At 43.8% G+C, this 25,970-nt stretch overlaps 1 protein-coding gene across 1 annotated transcript; it reads right to left on the bottom strand.

The window, feature by feature from the left end:
• Positions 1 to 5,390: 5,390 nt before the first annotated feature.
• On the bottom strand, positions 5,391 to 23,017 carry LOC136655955 (rho guanine nucleotide exchange factor 38-like). The gene is made up of 4 exons (XM_066632710.1): positions 22,816 to 23,017; positions 15,652 to 15,842; positions 10,282 to 10,405; positions 5,391 to 5,542 (listed from the first exon to the last, which is right to left on the bottom strand). The coding sequence occupies exons 1-4, from the start codon at positions 23,015 to 23,017 to the stop codon at positions 5,391 to 5,393; spliced, it is 669 nt and encodes a 222-aa protein (XP_066488807.1).
• Positions 23,018 to 25,970: the final 2,953 nt, after the last annotated feature.

Here is a 25,970-nt window from a genome sequence, read left to right as displayed (position 1 = left end):
GATTTCCTGCCTAAGGCAGGGGGTTGGACTAGATGATCTATTAGGCCCCTTCCAACTCTATGATTCTATTATTCCACTGGTTCAGAGAACAAATTCTCACTAGAGATCCATGCTAGGGCTTACTTAGCATAATGAGTAATTCAGTCCATCACTGAATTCAGTAAAATTCTACTGAGTTTAGAATAAACCATCCAATCTGACTTGACAGCTGGGGGGAGCTACTACCTCATAATAAAATACAATATGTTTCTTATGCAAGAAAATGAAAATATATCCTTGGGAAAATTCTGATTTCATTGTTGTCATACACAAAGACACACACACACAGACGCACACACACACACACACACACATACATACATACATACATACATACATACATACATACATACATAAGGTTATTCACAGGATCTCATGGAGGTATTTAATCCGCTCCTGTCTTTGTGATGAGTTATGGGCTTGGCCTATAGTTGAGAGAAAGGGTGACTGTTGAGCTGAAATGTCTTGCAGACAGGTGTTTCCAGAGCAGGAATCCACATGCTGAAATGCTCATTAGGATTTCCAAGAACAGAGGCTGTTATTGTGCCTGGATCTTGCATGCTGGAAGGTTTCATGTGTCCCCTTATACAGTTCACAACAGAGCTATCCATTCACTGGCCTCTGAAAAGTAAATGCTTATGAATTATTGACTAAATTACATTCTGTGTGCTCAACTCGCACTTTATGGTATCTATTTTTGAGGCTGATAAGTGCAAATTAATTTGTGGAAATGCAGGAGAAGCCATTGTGGCACATCTGTGCCATTTTTACGCATGCAAGAGCATGCACGCTTTCTCTCTCTCTTTTCTATATGCAAAAGTTCGGCTCTTTAAAGATTCAGAAGCACAACCTTCACTCAGAATCTCCTGACCTCTGACAGATTCTCTTCCCATTTGGAAGGGCGTGTGTGTGTTTTGGTATTGAAAGTCATAGCTCTACTGATCTCAGGAAAACTCACCAGCATGAACTAGTCTCCTTTGTCTTCAGAGTGATCAGCTACATATTGCTTTGCCAATGCATCAGATTTTGTCCTCGGAATGTCTAGCCTGAAAAAGGTATCTATGCACCTCAAGAGCTGTTTTCAACATCTCAGCACTAGTTGGTTCAGCTAAAAATAAATCTTTTGGTTGTTTTTTTAACTTTTCATATTCACATAAATCAGTGTTTTGTTTTGTTTTTATTATTCAATGAAGCCATGTAGCAATGAGTATTTTGATCTAACACAGGCAAGGGTTATTAGAGCAAAGTCTGCTGGTGGAGGAATATTAAACCAGAGTACTTGGGGCTCAGCTAGTTTTATCCTATTTACTTATTTAGTTTAAAACAAAATATTTCAGTATTTTGCTCATGTAGGTGTGATGAGGCATGCCTGGGGGTTAATCTCAGATTTGTTTCCTTCTGTGTCACTCTCTTACTTGTTTCCTAGGCCAGATGCACATGCATCCATGTGCATGTCTCCTCAGTGGTGGCATAGCTGGAGGGGGGTGGAACAGCTAGCCTGGCGGGGAGGCTCAGTGGGGTGGGTAAGCGGCCCCTCCCGTCAGAGCCATTCCTGGTGGAGGAACAAAACAGAGCCGTACAGCTCTGTTTTGCTCCCCCCACTGGGAATGGCTCCAAAGGGAGGGGCCACTTGCCCGCCCCCCCGCTGAGCCTCCCCACCAGGCTAGCTGCTCCACTCCTCTCCAGCTACACCACCGCTCCTCAGTCATAAAAAAACAAGTTAGAAAAATTGATATCTGTGCATTATTCCACACCAAGCTAAGGAGACACATGCAAAAGCAGGGAGGTGTGGACCACACCAAGTGATGCGCACTGGGGGATGACACTACTACTCGCCAAAATTTTTTTACATCTTAGTATTTTTGATCATTTGATGTGTAATTTCATGCAGAATGCAATGAAAAAAATCCACACTGGAATATCCTCTATTCTATCAAAGTTATAGACAAAAAAACAGCATGGGGGTGGGGCAGTGTGTGTGTGTACATCACCACAGACACCGTCCAGGACACTGCCCCCTCCCGCTGCATGGGAGGATGTCCATCATGGGGGTGATGCTGCCTTCCGCACAAGGTGACGAAAATCCTAGTGACGCCACCTGCAAAAGCCTACTTCTGCTCATACACACCTCCTAACCCAATTGAGGCAATAGAGCCATGTCACACACAAAAATGGGAGAATGAGCCAATTGGTTTCCAAATCCACACAATTTAAAAATTTGAAACTAGGTTGTCATCTCTCTTTCTGGGCAGATTCATCCAATTGCCTCCTTTTAAAAAACTTTTAACTCTCTCTCTCTCTCTCTTTTCTAGCTTCAGTAAGTCTTCTGCCTCTGACCGCTCAACTGCAAGACACTGTGGCAATGCTCTTTTGTAATGGAAGATCAGAAGATCATCAGGTGGATGATGTGGTGTTGACAGGGATTCCATGTTTTGACAGCTGTTTGACAGCTCTGGGAAGGGCAGGGCTGGCTCCGCAGCTGTAATCAATCAAGGCCAATGGAGACTCTGATGGACACCAGAGCTTCATTTGACCTGGATGGGACTTTGAATGGACATGGACTGAAGAGATGGCTCACCTGAGCCTAATTTGGACTTAACAAGGGGCTAACAAGGTAGCACACAGGTGAGCTGCATTTTGGATTATGAGACATCAAAGGATAAAAGGCAGCTGCAGAAGGAGACAGAGCTACCCTGACCCAGAGGGAGACGCTACCTGACCCAGACCTATGGGAGAAGGGGACTGCCAGGACTCTGCTGGAGGACACAGAAGAGAGGACTGCCAGGACCCTGCTGGAGGAGACACTCTGCTGGAAAGGACACTGCTGGAGAGGAGGGACTCTGCTGCAGAAGACTAGATTGGGAAGACGACTGTGCTTTGGATTGGACGGACTGGAGGCTTCAGACTCTACCCACTAAGTTAAGTGGAGTTTTGGGGAGGGAAAGCCTCTGAACAAGAGGACTTGCAGGGAGTGTATGTGTTTGTAGCAATAAATTTTGTTAATTGCACAAACAGATAAGGAGTTCTGTATTTATTTCTTTGCACACCACAGCTGTTGTTCTTGAAAAAGGAGGGTGTTAATTAGCCAAAAAGCTGGTGAAGGGAGATGGAATATTTGGATGGGACAAATTGGCATAGTCAGCAGGATAGGGAAAACTGGGATAGGACATCTTTCCCCTTTCCCTCTCTAGCTGGAGTTGCTCTAGTCAATTGCAGAGTACAGTGTGGTCTCCTGCCTCCTCTTTTTTTTGTCAGTTGCAAAACTTAGGCCCAAATCCTAACCAATGTTCCTGTGCTGACACAGCTGTGCCAATGGGGCATGTGCTGAATCCTACAGTGAGGTAGCAATCACGGAGGCCTCCCCAAGGTAAAGGCATATTTGTTCCCTTACCTAGGAGCTGCATTGCCCTTACCACGCTGCTGGAAAGTTGGTTTGGATTGTGCTCTTAGTAATTTCTATTGTCCCTGCTTTATTCTATTGCTTCTAATTGTACTATTGTAAATAACCCTTCAATAAAACTGCAGTAGTTTGTTTCAGTTACATCTGACTCCTGTTTCTTCCATTAACTCTTAAATTCCAAAGCTTAATGTGAGGGCACCATGAGCAACCACAGTCAAGGATCTCTGCATGAGAGTGAAAGACACAAGTGTATCCCTCCCCATACACACGTATCTACAAAGTACTGACTGTGGCATGGGTTCAAATCAGGGCTATGGAGTCGGTATACAAAATCTCCACCAAAAATTGCTTCCAACTCAGCCCTGCTCAGGGCTGTGGAGTTGGTCATAGAGTCAGAAGAAGTTTTGGGTGGGGTAGCAGTCAGAGGCAGAGTCACAGGTTTTGTGTAATAACTCCACAGCCCTGGTTTAAACCCCTGCTCAGCCATACAGGGGCCTCTCAGCCTCACCTGCCACCAAAAGTTATTGTGAGGATAAAATAAGGAAGAGGGTGATAGGCAGGATAAAAAAGCAATTAAAAGCATATGATTTCATATTTTAAAAAGAGATGTGGTACTTACCCTTCTTCATATATCTTTCTACAGAGGGGGAAAAAACCAACAGAATTATTAGAAAACATCATATTGGTAGCCTGACCCTAATTATGCTTATTTGGAATTAAGAGCCCAATCCTACCCCATTCAGCTTCTACCATACCATACAATCCTCCAGCTTGTAGGATTGTACAATTCAGCTTGTAGCATGTGTGAGCTACATGCAGTGGTGGTAGGGGAGAGGTAAGTAAAACTATTTTCTACATCTCTCCATAGGCTGCCTGGCCATCAATGGGTCTCCTTGGACCTATGCCAGCTATTTTGTTGCCATATGTTCAAAGAGAGGCAGGGACAGGCCCAGACTAGGAAAGGGGGATCAAGTCCAGTGTGTGGTGCTGCCACCACCGAGATCTACACCCGCCTGCCTGCGATTGCCAAGCAAGACCCACTGAATGCTCAGTCAGCTGCATTCTCAGAGGACATTCAGTAACAGGATCATAAGGCAACAAGACCTCTTTGCAGATGCTCTAGAGCAGGGGTGTCAGATGTGGCTCGGGGAAGCTCTTTATCTGGCCCTCAGGCTCTCCCAGCACCACCATCAGCTGCTTTCAGCTGCTGAGACATCATTGCTGAAAGCATGGCCTGTGTGATAATTGGGCTCTCCCATATATTGAAAATATGATCAAGATTTGCGTATTTTTATCTTCTGTCATTTGAGTTCCTAAGTGAGAAAAAAGGGCCTATTGCTGGTCATCACCTTCTTAATGACATCACTCCTGGCTCTCAGCAGGCATCATGAATGCTATTCAGCCCACTGTATGAAACAAGTTTGACACCCCTGCTCCAGAGCCTCTTGAGCTATACACAGAAGCCCAAAGCTACAGATAAAACTTGTCCTCCAGCTTGCTGCAAAAGAATTACATGATGGAAAATGACCCTAATGAAACAGGTCAGGTTAATATTGTATATTTATGCAGAATTTAACATAATGGGGGCTGAGGATTTTCCTACGGTGACAGTTCATGTTAAATACAGATGTACTCAGAGCAGAGTATTAGAATGCCTGGGCCATCCCTGAAGCAGCCTCTCCAGGAAGGCTGGCTGGTGCTATCTTGGGAATTCTTTCCATTTGGGGGTCTCCTAATGAGAGATAAAATATGTTCACATTTCCAGAAAAACAGCCTAAGTCAGTGTTCTGAGGAAGCCCCATAAAACTCTGAATTTATAGGAGATATTTCCTTTAACGGGTATTCAAGCGCTCTCTCTCTCTCTCTCTCTCTCTCTCTCTCTCATATGCCAGGCAATTGAACAATGGATAGAAACAATCATTTGCAAAAAGGAAAAAATAAAAAAAAAATCTTACTTTAAAGACTGCAAGCAGTCTCTTAAATGTTGCTTCAATTCTTCATCCTTTTCATAGGATTCCAGCAGGATGTGTGCATCATCATGATGGTAACAGTAGATTTTATAGGTATCTTCTAGCAGGTCTTGAACTTGCAAAAACACTTCCCCTGTTAATATGCAAATCAAAATAGAAAGAAAAAAATAACATCAAGTCACTGAAGTGGTGGTGATGCAGGGCTGCACTTAAGAAGTGTCAGGTTAGTACTAAGGAGGCCTGGATACATATCCACACTCAGCTGTGAAGCCCACTCAGTGACTTTGGACCAGTTCTGTTATGATATATGCCCCAGGCCTATAGTGAATTTACAGGCTGGATAGGGCAAGTCTAGGCCCTGGTGTCTTGGCCTGCATACATACAGTGTAGCACTGATGCATCATGGGATTGGCTGATGCAACACCATGTCACCAGACAATAAGTCATAGGATCACCAGATTGTAGCCCGCCTCTCATTGGCCAGTGCCAATATATATTGCAGCGTGTGCAGGCTGCTGTGTGGGAGATGTTAAGTGGAGTGTCTGCGGGAAGCTACGTCGGTGGAGTTGGTGATCGGAGAATTGAGAAAAGTGCTATCTTTGCTGATTGCTTGCTGAACTGCCTTTGCATTGTAAATATTGTACATATCTTCAAGTAAAGGACATCTGGTGGTGGAGCACTGCGGTGTGCCTCGTTATTTACCAGGAGTATCTGCCTGAACTTGAGTCTCTGGAGCTGCGGTGTCGGCTGCGTACTGCAACTCTTTCTCAACCCAACCTTTCTCATGGAATTCTTGTGAGGGTAAAATGGAGTGTGTAGAAAATCCAGCAGGAATTGAGGGATTGCTCACTAGTAAAGTACATACGGTGGGCTCTCAGTATCTGTGGGGGATCCATTCCAGAACCCCCCATGCATACCAATGTCCTTGGAAAATTTAAATCTTTGAAAAGCCCTCAAAGGACCTCCCAGATACAACAGAGTCTCATCCAGGAGGTGTTCTGAGGCATGGGGAACCAGCGCCTCAGAACCCATACAGTTTGGGTTGGGAGGCCCTTTGAGGCACTTCCGGTCACATCCAGGAGATCATGTGAGGCACTCCAGTGTGGGTTGGCACCCATGCTGAATCAAACCCACAGGTCCCAAACCCATGGATAAGGAGGGCTCACTGTACTTTGACGTGAAGATGGTCCCAGGTTCAATCTCTGACATGTCCAGGTAGAGCTGGATTAGACCCTCTCTGAAACCTAGAAGAATCTTTGCCCATCAGTGTAGACAATGCTGATGGACCAACAGAACAGATTCCCAGTAGAAGTTTTACATTTGATGTGTTTCGAGGAACAATACCATGAGTTCTGTTTTCATGTGGCATTATGTTTATGATGACCTATTCTGACCTGCAAGTCATCAAGGGATGAACTTGCATGTATGAATCAATTCTTGGTGACCAACAGCAGAACCTCTGAAAACTGATAACATTAAAGAGCACTGACCAATCCTGAGTGCGGCATTTTTCTCTCGTCCAACAATATACCTCAGATAAAGCGACTCACACCCCTTTATTTTGTTGACTGATTTTCATTATCAGTATTTCATATGTCTGATGATGGATGCCTGATTATGCCTACAGCAATTGTAGGACAAAACTTTTTTTAATTCATCAAACAACATTAATTGTTTTTGAACTTTATGTCGGGTATACCCAGAGATTTTAACCATGAGTGCGATTTCATATGTCTGTTTCTTTTGAATGCAGGGTATTTTACACCCTGCATAAAAAGTGGTACATATTTGAAAAAAGATCTATATTACAAGATAATCTGTGGCATACCTTGGGTCACTGGTGTCCAAGGCCTTGATTGCTAAAAGCTATGGGTAGACCTGACCCTAACCCTACTCTTAGATCCTACCTGGGGGAGATCTACCCTTAATTAGGCCAGATCTACTCTTAATTTAAAGCAGTAGGTGGCTATTGCCTCAAAATCCATCAGGGGAGGTCAGATCCACCTAGAATTTGAATGCCAGGTAAACCTGGTCTTACCCAGGGGATCTCAAGGTGGAGGCCAGGTTTTCCCATTGCTTCAAGCAGCCAGGGCTAGCAATTCCCACCAGAGATGGGCAGGCCCACCTGGCATTCAAAGGGACAGGTATACTGGCACTTCCTTACAGCATGCACTGGGTGGACTGCCCACCTCACCCTTAGTATGCTACTATATAGAATCCGCCTTGTATGGCTTTCAATTCTATTAAAAGAGACCCGTTGTGGTCCAAACTTGATAAATTAAACATCGACCCCTGGTTACTCTTAATTAGGAAGCTTTATTCAAACACTTCATGCCAGGTCAGGGTGAACTCTGAGGGTGATCTAACAGATCCCTTTCCAGCTAACAAGGGGGTTAAGCAAGGCTGCGTCCTTGCCCCCTCTTTATTTAATCTGTTCATTAATGACCTTGCCCTTTCTTGCCAGAGACAGACTCCCACTGTTCAAGACTCACTCAATGCCCCATTTTCCTTTTACTTTATGCTGATGATATGGCGTTACTCTCGCGTACACAAGTTGGGCTAAGGCGTTTGATCTCTAGGCGTATCCAATATTTTTCAGACAATGCTCTACAGCTAAACTACTCGAAATCTAAAATTTTAGTCTTTGAAAAACGATGGAAACAGCGCTCTTGGGTCTTCAACGACAAGGCTATTCGACAGGTCAAAGCTTTAAATATTTGGGCTTGACCCATCATAGTTTATCTTGGGTTCTGCAGCACATAGTCACTCTCAAATCTGCTAGATTATCCCTACAGGGTATCTTGCGTTTTTTCTACGCAAGGGGAAATTCCAATATTCCTGCAGCCCTGCGTATCTTCAAAGTCAAAGTCATGGCCCAATTATTTTATGGGATACCAATCTGAATTGCCGCTTTTAGTAAGGAAATGGAAAGTACTCTCAATTTTGCTTTATAAGATTTTTGGTTTACCCCATTGTGTCCCTTACACCACACTTTGCTTAGAAGTAGGTCTACACTTGACTTGAATGTATAACCTGGTGCAGATTTATTAGTTTTTGGTTAAGTATCTGTTTTAACAGGGGGAATAACTCACTGATTCAGAACTTGCTTTCTGATTCTTGGACTTACTCGGGCCATATTCGCTTTTTTAGAAAGCTACGATCGATTGGTATACCCGTGGACCTGGTGGGTAATGATTCTTTGATGCAGGCTAGAAAGATCATTATTTCTAGATTGAGAGATATTGAATACCAGGGACTCCTTGCTGAGGCAAACAAAACCCACTCTGTTTTTTCAGATTTCCCCCCCTCTTGGCCAGTGTTCTAGATTTTTATATATTTTACATAATCCTTTACTTCATCGTGTTTTCATGCTTGCCAGATATAATGTGTTCCCTTCTTGGGAACTGGATCTGAAATTTAATAAAACCATGCAACAGTGATTGACATGTCCCTGTGAGCTGGGATACAGGGAGTCGCTGACCCACACAGTGCTCGATTGCCCACTTTACAAGAAGTCCAGATCTATGCATTTGAACCTGTTTTTTGCCAATCATTCCGACTGTCATGATGATTTGAAACTACAGATATTACTTACAAATGGAAAAATGGTAAAACCAATGGCGGATTTTTTATATGAGATTTTAACCAAACGTAAAATGGAAGGAAATCCTATTTAATCTACACCTATTTCTGTTTTGATGACCTGCTTGAATGCAACTTCTCGTGTAAGCCGCTCAGGCAACTGTTAAGTTTTATGCCAAATAAAGGTCGATTGTGATTGTGATTGTGAATCCGTCTTGTGCATCTGCTTTAAGTTAATATATGCATTTACAGCTTGCTCAATATTATCTTATCAAGGCCTGAAAGCATCAGTTTGTGAGAACAAAAATGCCCTGAGGCAAAAGGATAAAATAGTCCAGGAAACAAACCTGTTCCTGTTCATGTGGCTTAATATAAACAGGATTCAGAACAGGAATGACGACAAGAGATCATTATTGGTCCACTTTGCTTTAACCTTTTCATCTATCTGGCAAATGCCCACAGGAATAATGTTCATAAACCTATGGTTGTTTTCACTCATTATCACACAGGGAAAGATTATTATTAAAGTTCCATTTTACATGTATAGTGAATTGAGACTTGAGAGTTGAACTACTAATGGAACAAAATCACATAGTAGAATTCTTCCTGAACTGATCATAATTTTTAACACTCTCCCATATTAAAAAACAAAAACTTCTTGCCTGCATACAGAAAACTAGCACATCAGGGAGAATGGCTCTGACACCATCCTGTCCCTAATGTGTTGATGGCCAGTGCAGTGCTTTCCCCAGGGTCTCTAGCAAACTGAGGCTGGGCACTGGGAACCGCATAAATGTTCCATTCTTAGGAAACACAGCAAAAGAGGAATGATGGCATCTGTTAGGATTGAAAGAGAGGGTGGGGCAAGACCATGGGTAGTGCCATTTGTTCCTGTGCCTTTGGCAAATTGTAGTGGAACCTTATGGTTGGCAACCTTCAGTCTCGAAAGACTATGGTATAAGCCTACAGCACCCGGTATTCCCAGGTGGTCTCCCATCCAGGTACTAACCAGGCCTGACCCTGCTTAGCTTCTGAGATCAGATGAGATTGGGCATGTGCAACTGGGAGGGGAACGACACATGGTACCTTATACATTGTATGAATCCACAATGGACACCATGACTATGGTCCTGCTTCCGTGAAGACTAATGGTTGCTGCTTCATCCTACATTTATTGAAAGAAACAGCAGCTTGGAAAAAGGTGTCAGTTGGGGATGGGTAATGGACATTTCATTGCATTACCATTATTCTGTGCAGCTTTGTACAGTTCAAAGAAGACAGCAAACATACCGATTACTTGCATGGCTGGCTCCACGTCCACCGTTGCTTCTTCTAACAACGACAGTAGTTTGGTTGAGATTTGATGGACTGATTCAATGTTGCTAAACAAACCGTCCACGTCAAACCTGGCAATCTGATGAAACACCAACATTAGACAGCAACTGTCAGAAGAATCAGGGACATGTTTGTTGCCGACCTCTCCCCCTCCTACATCTCCACAACATGCCATTTCAGCAATCTGCCCCCCTTAACAAAAACTCATTTAAGAACAAAGGCTTTGTGTGCAGTTTTTCAAAACATTAATATACCTTGGGCTTATTCCATTCATGAGAGGATGTTTGATCAAGATGCTTATTTTAAACTTCTGGGATGTAACTAGAAGTAAAATCATCATGGTTGTTTCGTGGACAGCCAATTAAAGTTTCGCCCTTTCTTAATTATTGCTTCCACTTTTGCCAGTAATACAAAGAGGGTGAAACCAAAGGGAATAATTTGGAACCAAAAGTTGATCGACTTCATCATTCCTCAAGGACACCTCTTTTCAAAAAAAACATACCTTTTATTCCTTTCTGTAGAGATTAGATTCACATGGTAGGCAAACAGTTCCATCTTAGGAAAAGAAGCACATAGAGCAACATCAATGTGATGATGTTCATGCAAAACCCAAGGCACTATAATCTGCCAATCAAATTGCAGGTACAAATTTGGCACCATTCCTGTACATTAAAATCAGTTCCTCTTAGAATCATTAAAAAACAAACCCTTCAACTTGGCATATTTGTTTCCTTATAAGATGGGGAAACAATGAGTCAGTTGTTGAAATCTTTGACTACCCAGCAGGGAGTAATACAGTACATGAAACTAACAACAGTGTTGATTTTGGCAGATTGGTGCGTACCTTCAAACATGCCTATCCATTAGTATTCATTAGTAACAGAACGGTATATTTACTTAGTTGCTCACAGAAAACAGTGCCAAAGAAACAAATTGCACATTACCGCACCAGGAAGAATTTTTCACGATAATTGGTGGTTGAGGTGATCTCTGATTATAGAGGCTAGTAACATTTTTCGTCCATTAGGACTTTCAAAGCAGATTCAATGCAATTCTGAAGATTTTTTTCTCCTTTTTTTTAAAGCAGTATGTTTTCAAACACAAATGTGAAAACATTAACATGGTTAGCCACCTTAGGATTAATATTAAACAGGTTATATTTTAGTCATCTTTGGCAGAATCTTGTCCTTTGCAACTTGAAAACCAAAAGCAATATCAAAAACTATAAAACATAAATTGTAGATGTTTCCCCTATAGATTATTTGATAAATTTTTGCCCTTCATTTTCTTGTAAACAGAATTTAAAATTTTTGCAATGGTAATTATGAACTTCCACAATATACTTTCATATTCTCCAACTATTCCTATCAGGAATCCTTCCTGTTTTCTGGCACTAGCCCCTTGTAAATCAGTGTCCTTTTTTTTTTCTGTGGTGGATAGTAGTTTTATGTAAGTTGCTAGAATTGTTGTTCTTCAGGATTTGACTTCCATATACGTATATATAAGCTGCCATGCTGAGTCAAATCATTGGTCCACCTAGGCCAGTATTGTCTACTGTTCCTGATAGCAGTGATCTAAAGTTTCAGATGGGGCGGGCAGTCTTTTCCCTACTGAAACTGGAGACACCAAAGATTGAGCCTGGGACCTTCTGCATGCAAAACCTGTGTTCTGTTACTGAGCTACAGCACCTTTCCCAATGCATGCACATGAACACTAAGGCATCATGTTGTACACAGTCTTCAATTTTATCCCATGGGTGCCAACTTATAGGTTGAACTGTTGATATCCTACAGTAGATTTTCTGGGACATTTTTAATCAAAAGAGTAAACATCCTCAGATTCTAAACTGGTATTTCTTTACTCAGCTTGTAGTTGATCTGTGGAACTCCTTGCCACAGGCTGTGGTGATGGCATCTGGCCTAGATGCCTTTAAAAGGCTCCACATTTCTGGAGCAAAAATCCACCACGGGTTACAAGCCATGATGTATACGTGCAAGCTCCTGATTTTAGAAATGGGTTATGTCAGAATGCCAGATGTAAGGAAGGGCACCAGGATGCAGGTCTCTTGTTCTCTTGTGTGCTCCCTGGGGCTTCCGATGGTCCATTGTGAGATACAGAAAGATGGACTAGATGGGCCTATGGTCTGATCCAGCGAGGCTGTTCTTATGTACTTCTTAATAGATGAACACAACATAACACAACATGTTGTGGTATGTGGACATTTTAAGCAGTCCTTTTTCTTGTCAGCCAAACTACATTTGAATGTTATATGGGCCCAACTAACTATAGCCAGGAAGATGTGCATCCTGGGATATGACAGTAGCTACCACAAGCTTCATAAGCTTGGAGGTGAGCTGTGATGTAAAAGTGTGACTGTGGCACAGCTTGTTGACAAGCTGCAATTTGTCTGCCATGCCTGCTGTTCACCAGCAGGTGAAGGCTGCTGCCTGCAGAGTACACTGCGATTCCCAGCAGGTTTTTGCCTGGATTGCTCAGAAAAAAACAGCATGTGCTGTCTAAATGGTAGCCAGACAGCTTTGAAGTCTCTGCTGAACAACCGAACAGCAAAGTAAAATCTGCATGAAAAGATATAATTGTGGTAAGCACTTCCATTAGCTTCGCTGTCTCTAACGGTCTCCTGGGATGACTTCTGCTTCTCTTCAAAATATTTCCCTACACCCCCTGTTCATATTGTCATTGTGGCTTTATTAGAGCAGTCTGCATCTTGTTCATGTGACTGTCAAGCTCAGGTCGAACTGGGAACCTCCTGATTTGTGGGCTGGTGCCCTTTGGGGGGAACTGCTGTAGACTGCAGGTTGGTGTAGCAATTCATGTCATGGTCAAGGGTGACCATGGGCAGACCTGGGTAACAATCCAGTTTAGGCCTCATCTGCCTGGTTCTTTCTTCACCTCTGCATCTCACCTGCCTGATTTCTGTCCACCTGTCACTTCTCTACATTTGCTATCTTCAGACTGATATCATGGCTTTCACTCTGGCCAGCAAAGGACAAGAGTTGGTCACTTGTCCAAAACAGAATTCTGTGAACAGATATGTGGAGGCTGCATTGTATTGGCAGGCTTAGCCTCTATGTCTGTTCATTGAGTACACAATACGTAGGGCCCTAATTCCATTAAAACCAACATCGCACAGACCACAAGTTCTGTGATGCAGGGCCTAGGAGAGGAGGGTAAAGGGGGTAATTTGTACCCGGGCCCTGGGTCAAAAGGGGGGCCCAGAAGCCAATGGTGGGGGCCCAGAAATTTCTTGGAATATTACATTTTCCTATCTACTCAGACTTGTTGCCTGCACGGGATGCTAGGGACACTGCCACTGAGACAGGGTGGCCTTTGACCCCAGACTGTGACCCCTGGTAAAGGCTACAATAGTCACAGAAGCAAGAATCAAATAGACTAAAAAGGGCCATAGGAACCAAAGTTGCTTGGTTTAGTAAAAGCGTTTAGTAAAAGACAAAAAGCCTTGGCCTTGCAAAAGGGCCTCACAGTGTTTATGCTAGCAACAGGTGGGGAATGCAAAAGATAATGGGACCAGGCAATGGGACCAGGCCGCACTAACAAGAGATGTGCCTGAAGATGATGTGTTATGCTAGATGTGCCAAGAGGTGCCTTGTCGCTTATGAGTTATGCTGCTCTCTACCTGTCTTTGAGTGTAACCTACCTGTCCTTGGAAATTTTGTATTTTTCCAAGCTTTGAGGGCAAACCCCACCTTTGATGCAAATTGTAACCTATCAGGTGCTTGCCCATCTCTGCCACAAAATGTAACCCATCAAGTATACAAAGCTCTAGACCAGGGGTGTCCAAAGTTTTTGGCAGGAGGGCCACATCAGCTCTCTGACACTGTGTTGGGGGCCGGGAAAAAAAAGAAAGAATTAATTTACATTTTAAATTTGAATAGATTTACATAAGTTTACATAAGTGAATATATTAAAGATGAACTTATATGAATGAATGAAGGTCTTACAATAGCTCAATGCCTATAAAAGGCCTTGCACAAAGCAAGGCTGGCCTTTCCTTTGCTGCCGCTGCTGCATCACAGACATGAAAGAGCAAGCAGTGGAGGGAGCTTTCATCCCACAGCTCACACAAGAGGTCAAACAGTCACCTTCATGCTGAGAGAAGTTGCGTTGGGCCAGTGCAGGCTTCAACAAATCTCTGGATGGCCAGAGGCTCATTGGAGACTGGGGGCTCCCTGAGGGCCGCATTGAGAGGCCTCGAGGGCCGCAAGTGGCCCCAGGGCCGGGGTTTGGGCACCCCTGCTCTAGACAAAGAGACTCAAAATGTATAAAAGTTGCATACCACAAGGGTGGGTGCGCCCATTTGCTTTGGACATGAGTCCCATGGGTGCCTATCGTATGCGATTAAATAAAGAAGCCTGCGAACGTTCACTCCTGGTTCCGAGCATTATTGAGTTGCTTCCTTCAACCTTGCAACACCATGAGCTTGCGGCTGCAGCTACTGCAGCTGTTGGCAAGACATATATGCTGGACCAAGGATGCATACATGAAACTCCTTAACACAGTGTCAAATCTGGGAGGAAACTGGCCTGCTACAGGCTTGTGGATCTGCTTACCATGAAGGAGTATATAGGAGCTCAAGGACACAGCTGTGGGGCTACAACTGCTGCAGAAGCAAATTTTGGTATGCACAGGACACTTTCATTCTAGTATAAGCCTAAATACAATGATGCTAATTTTGTTTCGGCAGTGATTTTATATATTTAAAAGATTTTAGAGAGACTTAGGCGTGTGCTTTGTTTTCCATATTACTGTATCAAGTTGCTGATGCACGTGGGCAGATAGACCCGGGCTCTGCATTGGGAAGTTCAGTAGACCTGGACTCTAAAAATTATTCCAGCTTTCACCACCCTCCCCCCTGTTTTGCCATCCCCATCTTTGGGAAGGGACCCAAAAGAAACTTTGTACCCCCTGATAAAATTCCTCTCAGAGGCCCTGCTGTGATGTCCATTTGGCACTTCTGCCTCTATGGCAGCCATTTTCAACCACTGTGCCGTGGCACACTGGTGTGCCGCAAATGGTCTGCAGGTGTGCCCTGGGAGTTTGGGGGAGAGTCATTTATTAGTAGGGCCAATGGGGATGTGAACCCCCACCAGCAGCATGGTGCGCCTTGTCAAAAAACCGATGGTCAAAAAACCGATGGTGTGCCTTGACAATTTTAGCACCTTGTCAGTGTGCCATGAGACAGGAAAGGATGAAAATCACTGCTCTATGGGTTAGACAAGGTGCTGGGCAGAATGAACTGAACTGATTCTTGAGGAAAGCATGTACTTCAGCCCAGGACTTCCTTACCTGCCGCCTTCTCAAGGGATCAACCACCATTCTGATGCACAAATCCAAGTCATTCAGATAGTCTTTTTCTGTCTGAACCATTTCGGCAATTATCTTTTGCCTTCTGGACATCATCCGCTTATTCCGCTGCTCTTCAGTTTCCAGGGGTGAATCAACTGATCCTGAGGACCCGGCTTGAGGTGCCATCCTCTCTGTTTAGAAAACATAAGGCACAGGAACCAACTCACGTCAGTGTTGCCCGTTATTATGCATACAGGAGGCCCTTCAAAGTAAGGTAACATTACCTTGGGGCCAAAGATACTTTGTGGCCAAAGAAGGGCCAAAGATATGCATTTGGCCATAACCATTCCCTGTTACTAGTGCCTCTCCCATTCCTCCCTTCCCTCTTCACAATGTTTCTAAATTCTGATTGTAACCTCCTTGGGACAGAGAACAGTGTGCCTGTTACCCTACAAAGCCTCATTTCCATCAACTGTACCATAGAGATCGTGCAAATAAATATGTAACAGAGAAATTGCTCACAAATAATTTTATTTTATATTGCATGACTAAAATATAAGAATAAATCAACCGTACTCCACTCATTAGATTCCAGTATGCTGGAACTGTGACAAAAAAGTGCATTAGGGTGGCCTTTGTTATGACATTGGTATCAGATTCTTTGCCAATATTATGTTATTTACATTTTTTCCCAGGATTCTTCTTACTCTGTGACCCACTTCTAAGGATGAAAGAATTCAGAATCAAAATGATAAATACAGATGTCAAATACCATACCAATAGCCATTTTTATCCACTGTATAAGACCACCCTTTCTTCTTTGCTTGATGTTATATACAGAGATTCACAGCCCAATCCTATCCACACTTTCCTGGGAGTAAACTCCATTGACTCTAATGGAACTTACTTCTGAGTAGACATGCATAGGATTGGGTTGTCATTTGTCTTCTAACTAGCGGAACCCACGACTTCTATATTTAACTGAGAATGTGTGAGTCTTGAAAGGGCATGATCAACATCCCTGTAGTGATTCTGGCATGAAAAATTTGGATGAATGTAACCAAGCTTATATGCCAAACCCAAGCCAGCCATTTCTCATATTGACAGTGCAATCTATGCATGCCTACTCAGAAGAAAGTCCCATTGTGTTCAGGAAAGTGAATTGTGTATACCAGGAAAGTGGGTATAGGATTGCAGCCTGAGTTATTTAAATCCACAGCACCTTGAATGGGGATGGGGAAGGAATTGCTTTGGCTCCTTGCCATTGCGCAATACAATAGCAGCTAGGCTTGCTTGTCTTAGAGGTGTCTGGTTACATGGCTGTGAGACTCTCCCCAGGGGATTACATTGCCAAATGAACTACCTGTGTCCTTTGCGAATAAGAAGTCTGGGAAAAATAAAACAACAATAAAAAGGAAACTATTTCTCAAATGCAGGGGAAATCTCTCTCCAGAGGTGTGAGGGGGAAGGGCGTCCCCTGAGCAAAAAGAGGGGCAGGAGGATGTTTGTTGGTTTGCAAAGCCCTTAGCAAACTGTTCAGCTCCAAGCTCTGCAGCAATTCCCTGTAAACCGGCTTGCAGGAGGTGGGGGGGGGGACGTGGAGGGACAGGCTGGGGGAGGGTCTACACTACAACCAAGTGATCTGCCCTGGTATGGATTTTCTAGCCCTTGCACTTGAAAAAATGTGTCACCTGGAGAAAGGATTCTTCCTTTCCAGGTTCCAAATAAGAGTTTCAAGTGTGCAAACTTGGATTTCAAATGTACCATTTTGTGATTCTCAAAATATGAAAACATGCTTCGTAAACTGCAGAAAGTTACAAATTTTTAATTTAATTTGTAATTTCTTTGAAGACGTCACATCTGGCCAAGACATCACTTCCGGTGGGTCCTGGACAGATTGTCATTCTAAAAAGTGAGTCCCAGTGCTAACAGTTTGAGAAGCACTGCAATAAGGTGTTAGTAAGGTAACACCCAGGGGGTGGTGGTGACATCACTAGTAACCAAATTGTGGAAATCATGGTTTTTAGGAATAATATCATCATGTTATATACCGTTCGATGTGTAATTTACTGCAGAATGCAATGAAAAAATCTGGAGTGAAATATCTTCATTCTAACAAAAGATATGGCCAAAAAACCTGGAAAACAAAAATGCAACTGTCTTATGTAACAAAAAGTACATTTTCTTAACTCAGAAAATGGATCAATGAGTTTTTGAAGAGCTAATGAGATGCTATTATGACACAGCATGGATCCAATAAGGTAGAGGTTCTCACACTTTTAGCACTGGAACCCACTTTTTAGAATGAGAATCTGTCAGCTCCCATGTCTTGACTGGAAGTGACATCAACAAGCAGAAAATTTTTTAACAATCCTAGGCTGCAATCCTGCCCACACTTACCCATGAGTAAGTCCCATTTACCATCATTGTTAAAAGCATCTGCAGAATAGCCTGTACAGATCTGTAACATTTCCCCAACTGCAGTCACATACCATGGTAGCATCAAGTCTAATATATTAAAAATAAAATATTGAAATGAATGGGGACCCACCTGAAATTGGCTCACGACCCACCTATTGGGTCCTTACCCACAGTTTGAGAAACACTGCAATAAGGTGTTAGTAAGGTGACATCCTCATGGAGGGTGATACCAGTAGTGACCAAAATTGTGGAAATCTTGGTTTTTAGGAATAAATACTATCACGTTATATACCACTCGATGTGTGATTTACAACATAATGCAATTAAACAAACTGCATTGAAATATCTGTGTTCTAGCAAAAGCTACAGCCAAATAACCAGAAAAGAAAAACACAACTGCCTTACGCCACAAAAAGTGGATTTCCTTAACTCACAATTGACCAATGAGTCTGAGGCTGCAATCCTATATGATATCCATGGGCAAGGTTTGCTGGGCAGGTAGACTTGGACTTCCACCTGGACTTGCAGCCCAGATTAATTAATTTTGTCGTATTGGGGGGGGGGGTGTCAAAAATTTATGGGCCCTGGGCACCAAATGACCTTCGTACACTTCTGCTTGTGCTAGCCATCTGGGACACACAGGTCCGAGTAGACCTGTTGCATAAACTTGAGTCTTCCCCAGAGCAAGGAGATAAATGTCCCCTTACCTCACAGAGACCTCCAGCGTGTAAAATGCTGATGCAGGATACAGCGCAGCCCACACTGTCCCCACTGCATGGGAATTTGCACTGGATTCGGTTACTTCAGAATGCCAGATGCAAGGGACGGCACCAGGATGCAGGTCTCTTGTCTCGTGTGCTCCCTGAGACATTTGGTGGGCCACTGTGAAATGGAAGATGGACTAGATTGGCCTATGGCCTGATACAGCAGGGCTGTTCTTATGTTTTTACCTAGCTGACCCAGGTTCCCAGCAATGTGCATCCTTCAGTTTGCTTTTTTGTTTGCTAACTAAAGGCAGTCTCTGGATCATGCAACAATCCTAAGTAGATGGGAGGGGAAGGGAGGGGAGGCCAAACAGTCCTTTTTTTTGCCCTTCCCTCAAGCCCCCACCAATGTGGTCCTCAATTGCTGGTTAGTAACATATGACTGGCTACTTAGGGGGCAATCCTAACCCACTTTCCAGCACCGTCATAAGGGCAGTGCAGCGCCGAGGTAAGGGAATAAACACTCCCTTACTTTGAGGTGGCCTCTGTGAGTGCCACCCAACTGCAGGATGCAGCACATGCCCTACTGGCACCACTATGTCAGTGCTGGAAAGTGGGTTAGGATTTGGGCCTTAGCTGCTGTTTACAAATGGCTGGAAAGTGTCTTAAATCTAAGCAGGTCTATACTGAATTGTAGAGCTACTCAAATGTTCTGCCTTTCACAGACAGACAGTCTTTGAATGAAACAATCAGAATGTAGAATAACCTGTAATGCTGGCATAAATGTGTTCCTCAGGCATTTCTAAGTATAATCATTAAGGCTCAGAATAGTCCTATTGCTATTTCAGTAATGACCCTTCAAAGATATATGTGATCCCTGAAGGTTAAAACATTTGCACTCTTATCCTTCTGTAGCCTTAGGGCTTCATGCGCTCATCAGTGGGTCTGTGTGTCTTATTTAAACTTCAACAAGGTTTTGACAGCTTCCTCAAAGTGTTTATCCCCTAATTTGAACACCTGGCTGTGGTTCACATTAAAACCCAAGCAACAGAAGTTGTGGTTCAGCAACTTTTGGGTCACCTAAATTTGCTTGTCAACGTGTTCTGTGGAACATCATCATGAAATTTTGCAGACAAACTGTTATACATTCGGAACATTATCCAAGATTCAACTGGATCTATGTTGTATTATATGCAAAAAAGTTTTTAAAAAATGCTTGCAATTGCTCTGGGAAAATAAACTGATAAATCTGGGGTATTATCGTGCAAGCAAACAGTCCCAGCCCACTCCCCATTTGCAATATAGGAAAAATAATATGGACCCACTGGACCCAGAGCTGTGATTATATATGTGATAGGGTTACAAGTATTTACTGGATTAATTGGGGAAAACCATTCTGATCAATTAAAAAGGTGTTTCTGATTAATCAGGCAACTGCAATATTTAAATATTTTAAACTATTTTTAATACTTTATAAAACCTGGTAGTGCAAGAACAGGGCATGTCTTTTCTAAGAAGCTGGCCTGCTGCAACACATGTGTATCATATAAAAACAAAGGACATACGAGTATTTTTTTTTTCTTTAGAGCTATATTTTTCAGTTCTATTTTTAGAACTATTTAGAACTGTTCAGCCTTTCGCAGTTCCTGTATCATTATTAACTAAACAGCAGCTTTTTATCAATGAAAAGAGAGGCAGTACAGAGTAGTGGTTAGCGTCCTGGACTAGGACTGGAGAGAGCTGGGTTCAAGTCTCCATTCAGCTATAAAGCTCACTGGGTGACCTTAGGCCAATTGTGCTCTTTCATCCTAACCTATCTCCCAGAGATGTTTAGAGAAGCGAATGGTGGTTGGGACCTTGATTATTGCCCTCAACTCGTCAGAAGAGGAGTGGGGTATAAAGCATAACAACAAATAAAATGGATATTTATTTATTTATTTATTTAAGAGATTTATACCCTGCCTTTCCACTTCCCTTAAGGGCCCTCAAGGCGGCTTACAAACAATTCAATACAATAAAAACAGTGCTTACAACATTAAAACAATTTAAACCACAATAACATGTGGGTTTGATTGACATATCCTGCAGTTTTCATGCAATTGTCCAGTGACAATCTCTCAGCCTCACCTATCACACAGGGTCTTTGTAAAGACAAAAGGAGGGAACTACTGTATGCACACAGAGCTCTTTGAAAGAAGGGTGGTGTAAAAATATGAAAACCGAACAAATCAATAAATATTCTGAATAATATGTATTATTGTCATTCAAAGTCTCACCTATCCCATCCCAAATACTGCCACTTATACACTAGGGGCCTGATCCTACCGGGCCCACTGCGGGCAGTACACCCATACCCACTCAAAGGCAAGCGCAGAGCCAAGGTGACATATTGTCACCGCAGCAGCATTACCTGAAGAAAGGGAGCAAACACTTCCAGTGCTAGCCTGGCACCCATAGGATCCAGCCGTAGCTCTTTCAGCGCTGCTGGATCCCTGGGAGTTGGTCTGGATAGGCTTGGGCTTCCCAACACATTGTGCAGTTGACAAGAAAGCGCTGGCTCTTATTTAGTGCTCACCTGGCAGGAACTAGATTACAGGATGATGAAATAGATCCTTTCCCTATTGAACAGGTAACGTGGGGAGTGATGGTGGCGAAACATGGAATGTGACTCCTGTTCAGTAGGTAAAACACGGAACATGGTCACCTTCGCCTAAACAAGCCAAGCAACATCACATGCGGCATTCTCCTGTACAGGTCTGCCAGGCAGCCTTTGCATATAAGGAAATGCAGGGACTCCTGTGTCCTTTAAAGGGACCAGAGGTTGGTGGGGGGGAGGGGGACTGAGAATAGCAGACACCATTGTTCATCATAGAGAGCTGATTCTCACCAGGAAAGGGGAAATGGGACAAAACTTTAGGGCAGTAGAAACAAACCTGTTCAGCTCGGCATCGTAATCTCACAGACTGCATTTCTTGGGTGAGGTGAGCAGAAATAACATGTGCTCTCCTTGTTTAAACTGTTCTGGTTGCAACCTCTGTGCACTCCCTGGGGAATATAAGCTCTGCTGAACTCAGAGAGACTTACATCCAAGTGAGCCCCACACAATCAGAAACCCTGCCTTCTTCCAGAGAATGCCTTTCTAGAAAGTCAAGTAATGCTTGTGGTAAAGATGATTTGTTGATTGTTTAGATTATGTCACATTCTTTGGGCGTCCAGTCATGCTCAACACTCCATTGATGTGTACACTTTGCAAGCACAGACTCTTGCTGAAGTCAGTGGGGCTACTTTAGAGTCAGCAGCCGTGGAGATGGCAGCTTGCACCAGAGCTAACATATATACTCCTCCCCAGAGGGAAGGTATAAGGTGAAGTGTAATTGTGCTGTACTCACTTCTGGCCTCAGGGGAGATTTGGTGGAAAATGACTAACTGCTGTTGAAGATCACTTGTTGAAGAATCAGAGCATCCAAACGTGAAAAGAACCCAACCAAAGCCTTATTTTCCCACAGCAACATTTACAGTAAAATCTCCTATTTGAGTTCTGTATGGATCTCATCCCTTGATACTTGAACATTTCAATGCACATTTTAATTGCATCAGGAAAAGGCAGCGGTTTGCTAACAGGCTATTCATATTACAGGTGCATGGTACAATTCGATATCATTACACGGTTTCCCCAAGCGCATGAAGATGTGTCCCTCAAGACCCCCTCGACCTTAGTAGCACTACAATTAGGTTGCCATCCTAAGCACACTTAATTAGGGAAAAAGCCCCATCGAGCTCCATGGGACTTACTTCTGAATAAACACACATTAGATTGCATTGTACAAAACCTTTTTAAATAAGTGGATACACTTAATATCTATTTTAGAATAAATTTTCCCTTTCTTCTCCCCCTCAACACAATTTTGTATTAGCTTTTGAAGATTCTCCCCCCTCCACTTGCATCCCACTTGTAAGCCCCCTTGCATATTTTTACAGTATGAAATGGCTTTGAGGGTGCTACAGTTAAGAAACACTGGTTGCTTTATTCCTCCTTTACCTTGCAATTTCTGGCTGTATTCACTCCTGTCGGACTGGCTTCTTCTCAAAGTTCCAGAGCTGTTATGGTCCCCCACAATATTGTTCTCCACCACCGTGTCTGTCTTCCTCCTCTCGAGCATGTACAGTCTGTGCCTTAAGAAAGTCAGGTTCTTTTTCTTGTTCCCCACACTTTCCCTGCCAGCAGCATCTTTGCTTTCCATTTCCAGGTGAGAGAGAAAGAACACTTGCTTGAAGATGGGAAGCTGATCCCCCTGAGGGTCTGTCCTGCTCCTTGCTTGGGTGAAGAACTGTGCCTTGCAATGAATCAGCTGTCTCTTTCCAAAGACCTACCCAAGGTTCACTTCTTACCTGGCTCACCTGACTGCCACCTCTACAGCCCAGCAGGGCTCCACCCCTATGAAGTCATCTTTCAGCACACTGACTGGGGAACCAGACACCTGTTACCTGAGAGATTTGCAGCGCAGGGCATATATGGCATAGCAGCAGGGACAGACAGATCTCCCTTTTATGGGCAGGCTGTTCACTTGCTCTCAGAGTTATTTATTCATTTTGACTTCTCTTTTTAATTGTTGCCCTCCCCCCCAAAAAAATCCCCAAGATTTCTAAGTCAAAGTCCCAGAATGTGATTAAACGACCCACCCAATTCACCACATATTGCTCTTTTGAAATGAAGCAGGTGGAGATTTTGCAGCTGTTTTCCCTTGATGGGAGAACTCTGAGTCATTGTTATGCAGGGCAGGGTGAGGGCCTCTCTATTCTCATGCTTCAGGACATTCACCAACCCAGAGGTTGAATGTTTTACACCTCAAATCTCTGCTTGCTTGTAAGGCTTTTTATATATTTTAATCCCACCCTGTTTCCACCCCTGGGGGCTGGGGATAAGAATAGGCCCTCAGTTTGGCTGTACTTGTCTTAAGAGGCGACTAAACAGCCACCAGGTATATGGGACTCATCAGCCTGGGAAGGCAGCTCATCTGAGAGAAGGAAAATTCTGATCCCAAACCTCCACTGCCTTGTGGCTACATCCAGTTATGGAAAAGGCTTCAGGAGTCAACCTCGAGGCAAAATCCGGAGCCGGAGTCCCTGAGGCAGTTCATGGCTGAACACAGTCATGTTCTGGCAACTCCTGCGACACCGCTGGAACCAACCGTATTGGCCTCTGCCTTTCCATTGGACCATTTCAGTGATGTGGAGAGGGGGGATTTGCTGCATGGGTAACAGCCTATCCTCCATACCTACTTTACCCAGGCTTCGCGCTCTGGAGAGGACACTGTTCCAGAACCACCATTCAGAGCGTGACACCATAGTCTTTCGAGACTGAAGGATGCCAACAAAAAACCCTGTTTCCAAGGAGTTGAGGCTTGCATTCAAGTCTCTTTACTATTTTACCCTCACAGCAACCTTGTAAGGTAGGCTGAGTGGAGAGATAGTGGCCAACAGTCACCCATATCTGAGTGCACAGCTGAACTTCAGTCTCCCTGCTCCTAATCCAACACTAGGGAGAAATCTTAACTGTGCTAGAACAGACAGGCTGACTGGCCTGCACTGTATCCAGTGCAGGTTTGGTGTGGCCTGGGGTGCAACTTGGAGTAAGGGGATTTCGGTCCCCTTAACCCCAAGTCATATGGGGCTACTCAGAACTGCACCTGCAATTTTGTGGGAGCAAATCTGAGCAGCCCAAGTAACACTGCTCAGGTTCAGGGACAGGGGTTGGGAAATGGCCTGCGCCACTGTGGCTTTTCCCACCCCCCTCCCAGGCCCGATCTGATCTACCCCTCAGGCTGCTCTCCCTCAACCCAGAAACGCCCCCTCCCTGCCCCTGCCACCCACTGCCCTCTCCCACCCCTGTGCCAGTTTGCTCAGGCTGGCACAAACCTACCTCCTCTGGGCACAGGGCTGACTCTTCGAGGCCAGCGCACATGCGTGCACTGGCTTATCCCTCCAAGTTGCCATGAATGTAATTTATGGCATGTTTGCCACACTTAAAAGCTGGCACAAGGAACTAGTGCCTGCTTGGGGGGGGGTTGGAGTGCACTGCCACTCTCGGTGTGCCATGACACATTGGTGGGCCAGAAATGGTCCACAGTTGTGCCTCGGGAGTTTGGGGGAGGGACATTTATTAGTAGGAACATTGTGGGATGCAAGTCCCCTACTAGCAACATGGTGTATCAGTGGCCCAAAAACTGATGGCGTGGCTTAGCACCCTTTCAGTGTGCCCTGAAATGAAAAAAAGATTGAAAATGGCTGCATTAGTTACTTGAATTGGGTCTTTGGAGTGGTAGGATGGGAGGCTACTTAAAGCTTAAAATGGGTGGTAAGGGGGGAAGCTGAATGTTCCTCCTCCTGTGCTTTCCTTCCAAACCTGCTTTTTAAAACCAGTTTCTGGTGGTGGTGCCCTGTAAGGAGAAGGAGTGGGGGAGGGCTGGGGCGAGGAGCAGACTGGATGGGGTGGAATGGGGGCAAAAGGAAATCAAACTCCATTTGCCCAAGAACTGAGCAGGACAAAAGAAGGGAAAGTCACCATTTTATTTATTTATTACAGCATTTATGTACTTCCTTTCTCAATAGACCCAAGGCGGTTTACATACGCAGGCTGAACAAAAATTCATTTTTCAAATGACGTTTACAAACATTATTGTATGAGAAATCTCATAGAAACCTTCATTCTCCAGAATGATTTTGGTATTTCTCCCTATGTACCAGGATGACTAAAGACCAGCCTACGTCCAGGAGATCACATTTTTCTGTTTTTGCTGAGAATGAACATTTGGGTGACCCAGATGAGAACCGGCTGTGTGGTAGCAAATCTAAAACTAAACTGACAGTGGATGGTTGCCTTTAGAGCAATGGCGATAAATTGTTTATCTCTACTGATGTCAGCATTCAGTGGGGTTGGTAGGGGGAGCGTGAGGGGTGCAGGCCACACCGGGTGACATGCACATGGGAGGTGACACCACTATTGGTCAAAATTTTTTAAATCATGGTATTTTCAAATAATACCATCGTGTTATATATCATTCAATGCATAGTTTCATGCAGAACTCAGTGAAAAAAAACATGGTGAAATATCTCTATTCTATCAAAAGTATAGCCAAAGAACCAGTGTGGGCATCACCACACCCACCACCCAGGGCGTTCCTCTGCCCACAGCAT

Source organism: Tiliqua scincoides, chromosome 6 (genome assembly GCF_035046505.1).
Source record: "Tiliqua scincoides isolate rTilSci1 chromosome 6, rTilSci1.hap2, whole genome shotgun sequence".
Classification (NCBI taxonomy): domain Eukaryota; kingdom Metazoa; phylum Chordata; class Lepidosauria; order Squamata; family Scincidae; genus Tiliqua; species Tiliqua scincoides.
The sequence above is the reverse complement of the archived record's forward strand: the minus strand, read 5'-3'. Positions and strand labels throughout refer to the sequence as shown.